At 35.3% G+C, this 4,770-nt stretch overlaps 1 protein-coding gene across 1 annotated transcript; it reads left to right on the top strand.

Moving 5' to 3' along the window:
- Positions 1-289: 289 nt before the first annotated feature.
- Positions 290-996, top strand: LOC148938792 (uncharacterized; the record flags this gene model as incomplete). Its single annotated transcript, XM_089107531.1, has 1 exon — positions 290-996. A coding segment is annotated over one exon (603 nt), but the record flags the coding sequence as incomplete, so codon positions are not given.
- Positions 997-4,770: the final 3,774 nt, after the last annotated feature.

The raw sequence follows: 4,770 nt of genomic DNA, 5'->3' as shown, positions 1-4,770 counted from the left end.
CAATTCGATATCCAAACGACTATAATAGACCTTAGAAGGCGGATCTGGCCTTGATTATCCGTGGGTGTTTTGGTTACTGAGCCATACTAAATGCTTTTTCCTAGTTTTCTTCTCAAATTTGTTTTTTCGTAATTTCAGGGTTGAAAATGTATATAAGTAGTTAGGTCTTTATCCCGACGATTCGTGGATAGAGTCAATTTTGGGAAGACATATAAATAGGCTTCCCTGGGAGTGTGAACAGGGCTTACAGCGAATGATTATACTTTTTAATGCCTTTTAATTTCCACAGGTACTAGTAGCAGATACAATAAATTGCCAGAAGAAAAAGCAATTCAAAGACAAGCCAGCTAATGACAGCGAAATAACTAAAGTGTTCGATTATGCTTACCAACTTAGTAGCAGGATTAAAACTAACAGTAGTGAAAGAATAATGGCTACATCTGAAAATGCTACTGTATCAGTAATAGAGTCGCCAAATATAACTACAAACATTAGCAACGACAAAATAAAGGTTGAATCTGAAAACGCCACTGCGTCGATAATAGAAATACCAAAAATGGTTGGAAACAACAGCGTTGAAAAAATAATAGCTAAATCGGAAAACATCAGTGGAAATGAAATGGAAATGGTAAATATAATCAACAATAGCAGTCAAACCGCATATACAGCAACTGTTGAGTGGGAAAATGATACTTCAATTGATTTTGAAAAATCAAGCTTTATTGATGACTCTATTCCTATACTTCGTAGCTATGAGGAAGTTTTACAAGAGCTATACAACTTAAAAGAAGGGTCTGGCATGATCATGGAAGATGTTGTGGAGGATGTTACCCTATCAATTGATGAAAATGAATATATGTCTAATTCAACTGGTAAAGACAAGCTCAGTTGAGTTTGGGGTCGAATCGTTAGAGAGTTTTAAATTAAATATTCCAAAAAGGTTTTGTGACATCAGCTGATAAATTTTTATTTTTGGAAATAAAAATTTAGCTTGTGTGTTAATTTTCAATTAATGCTCTAGACGATAAGTAAGTAAATAGGTAGAGTAAAAACGCATGGCTGCTGTAGGCTGCGCGTGTATGCTGCTGTAGAAACGCATGGATATTAAAATAGTCTGACTTTGAGTTTGTGTGTGTTTTTTTTTCTCTCTCTCTCTCTCTCTCTTTCTCTCTCTCTCTCTCTCTCTCTCTCTCTCTCTCTCTCTCCCTCTCTCTCTCTCTCTCTCTCTCTCTCTCTCTCTCGAAAAAATTGTCTTGAAGAAAAAACCTACGGAAGAAAAAATGTTTTGAAGAAAAAAAACATCTGGAAGAATAAAATGTCTTGAAGAAAAACATTTCGAAGAAAATGTCTTGAAGAAAAAAAATTATCTAAAAAAACAATAACAATTGTGTTTAAATTTACATAACTCTGATGTAATACCCACGTGTGTGTAAAAGTAAAATAATAATTTCCCTAAACCTATTTCCAGTAATTGATTTCTCCTTTCCATGGTAACTGTTTCCTTGGGAATAAAAACATGCGATCCATAGCTTACGGAGAAAAAGGGGAAATTGTAGTTAAGATCATGAAACCTATTGCACAGGATTTATTTCCAAGAACGTAATAATAACAATTGCTCGCCAGTTCAGATGACTAAGGCATCACTCCATTGGGAAATCCCTTGTCTTACGTTCGGTTCCTACACCGGAAAAAACTCTTAGATGACGGATGATAAAGGTTCCCTGAATCAAAACACGTCTTGCGTAAGGAGCTTGGGGAATGCCTTGATGAAATATCTTGAGAAAAAGACAACTTGAAAAAAAATCTCTTAGAAAAAAAATACCTGGAAGAAAAAAATGGTTGAAGAAAAAAAATTCTCGAAGAAATAAAAATTTTCAAGAAAATGTCCAGAAGAAAAAAATGTCTTGAAGAAAAAAACTTCTCGAAGAAAAAACACATCTCGAAGAAAATGTCTTGAAGAAAAAAAAACATCTCTCAAAGTATTACATAACACCAATGTGAGCGCAATATGTCATCCTAATTCACATCCGAGGGCTCCCCAATTGACTAGTGACCCGTAAGCTCTATCACAACAAGTCTCGTTGACACGCAAAATTACGTCATCCTCAATAAATTCGCATAGGTAAACAATTAACTCAGCTCTATCAAAACCAGTCACGTGAGATTACGTCATCCTCAATGAATTTACATAGGTAAGCAATCTTATATTACGTAACATCTATTCCCGTATATTACGTATCTATTCTCGTATGCTTTTAAATAAGCGAGGATAATTCCACTTCACAAAGGTGACTCTCCTGAGAACCCATCAAATTACCGACATATTTCTATTTTGTCAGCATTTTCTAAAATATTTGAGAAGACAATTTATAAGAAGTTCTATGACTTTCTTAAATCGTCTAATTTCTTCACAAATTCCCAGTTTGGTTTTAGGTCTGGACACAATACTGAACACGCTATCATTGCTCTCATCGAATATATTTATGAATGCTTAGATAGAGGTGAAATTCCAGCAACGATATATTTAGATTTTAAAAAAGCATTCGATACAATATCCCATTGTATTCTTTTTCGTAAATTGGATAATTGTTTGTGTGTGCGGACCGGCGTTAGATCTAGTTAAATATTTTCTTGATGAGAATGCAACGAATAGATGGAGGTAATTTCCTTTCTTCGCCTGTTCCTCAGTCCTCGATGGTTGGGGTACCTCAGGGCTCTGTCCTAGGTCCTCTGCTTTTTCTAATTTATATAAATGATCTTCACCACGCTTTGGCAATCCCATGTCTCAGCACACATTTTGCTGATGATACGGAAGTTTCAATTTCTGAGAGGAATGACGAGGAGTTGGAGGCTGAACTTGATACTGCTTTTTCTAATGTTCTTGATTGGTTTTCTTCAAATTTTATTGCTTTGAATTTATCAAAAACTAATCTCATAATTTACGGCAGGAAGTCAAATATATGCCCTCGTATTACCTGAGTTACTTCTTCAAAGTATCTATTATCAATATCTCGGGTGAAAATGGACTTGTGATTGACGAAAGCTTATCTTCAAAACACACATTCAAAATATACGATTAAATATTTCAAGTTATGCTGGTTTAATGTGAAGGTTGAAGCATTACTTGCCCTACTCTGCTTTACGAAGCATTTATTTGCTCTGATTCAGTCTAATGTTGATTATTGTTCTCTAGTATATTTATCTACATTTAAAAGCCATATTAAACGAATCCAGATATACATCTAGATATACTTCCAGTTTTTCAACAGTTTATTTTTGAAGCAATTATTTCATAATTCAATTATGACATTAAGAAATTACCGCCATATTACCTCAATCAAAGTTTTTTCTCCCAATCACAAGATTTACATTATTATAACACGCGACAAAAAAAGAGTTTCTACATTGATAAGTATAGTACTGAGAGATCTGAATTCGCTCCGTTCGTGTCAATAGCCCGGTGCTGGGATGCTCACAAGGATCTTATTGATAAATTTTCTTCTATCCAGTTAATAAAGGGGAATCTTAAATTTCATTTAGTTCAGGATTACTTTTAACTAAGCGTCTTTTTAATAAGACAAAGCTATTTGTTTGGTTAGTTGTTCTGGATGAATGTGGGCCTCTCGGCTATCTTCTAATATTAATTTGTATCTAATAATATTGATTTTTTTATTTATTTATGGATCCTGGGCTAGCTGCTACTTTCATATTATTGTTGTGTTGTTGTATATTTGCCGTTGTGTTTATCTTAGTATTGTAGTTTAATTGGTTATTGTATCTTTGTCTATGCCTAGTTTTTTTAGCTTGTCTCCCCATGAGCCTATGTCAATTATCTACATGTATATGTTAATAATAAAATGATTGAACGTAAACTTGCACTTGAACAACCAAGTGTAGATAAAAGGTCAATAATGAATAACACTTGTTGGTTGCTAGAGACCTGGAACTGGTTGCTAGCGCCCCATTGGAATTAAATATTGACGACGACCCCACTGCCTTTCCATATCAAACAAATACAACTTAAAAACAATAGGGAAATTTTTTCAAGACAGTGCAATTTAATTGCAATAAATTGCACTGTCTTGAAAAAAAATTTCCCTATTGTTTTTAAGTTGTATTTGTTTCCCATTGGAATTGGTTTTTAGGGCTTTACATAAGTAAACAATTAACTATTACATAGCAACCAGGTGTTCATAATCAATTATACCGGCGTCATGCTCTGAGGAAATCGCCGTTAAGCTTCTTCATGATTAGCAGTGAAGAAGAAAGGAGTAGCGCCCATGGCTGTTGTCGGATTATTACCCCTGTCACTAATCATGAAGCCTCATGGTTCTTTACTATGGGCAACGCCATAGCATTACCTATGACTTAAACAGGTGAATAGAACTTTCAATTTCCCTTCTAATGAGCGTCCGAAACTATCCTAGGGGAATGTGGGAGGGTGAATTGTCTGGGGGGGGGATTTTCTGCGTGGGGAATTTTCCACAGTGAGAATGGTGTATTTTTGGGGGTGGAAACCCTAGACTCGCTCCAGGAATATACTCCATAAGTGATTTGAGGGTGACCAGCCTCTTCTCCGTTTCCTTTTCTGCTACTCCGTAACCCATATGATATTGGATCAAAACTTTAAAATGGTTTTTTTTTTGTTTAGAAAAGTCAAAGGGTTCAACAAACATGGCCCCAGGCTTGACTTCACCCCCCCCCCCCACTTTCCCAGAGCAACATCCTTCAGTGAAATAAATTATCCATCGTTCACAGTTAGGTTTTAGT

This window comes from Artemia sp. Qi Xiang Cuo, unplaced genomic scaffold, assembly GCF_049724085.1.
Source record: "Artemia sp. Qi Xiang Cuo unplaced genomic scaffold, ASM4972408v1 HiC_scaffold_2243, whole genome shotgun sequence".
Lineage (NCBI taxonomy): Eukaryota > Metazoa > Arthropoda > Branchiopoda > Anostraca > Artemiidae > Artemia > Artemia sp. Qi Xiang Cuo.
The sequence above is the reverse complement of the archived record's forward strand: the minus strand, read 5'-3'. Positions and strand labels throughout refer to the sequence as shown.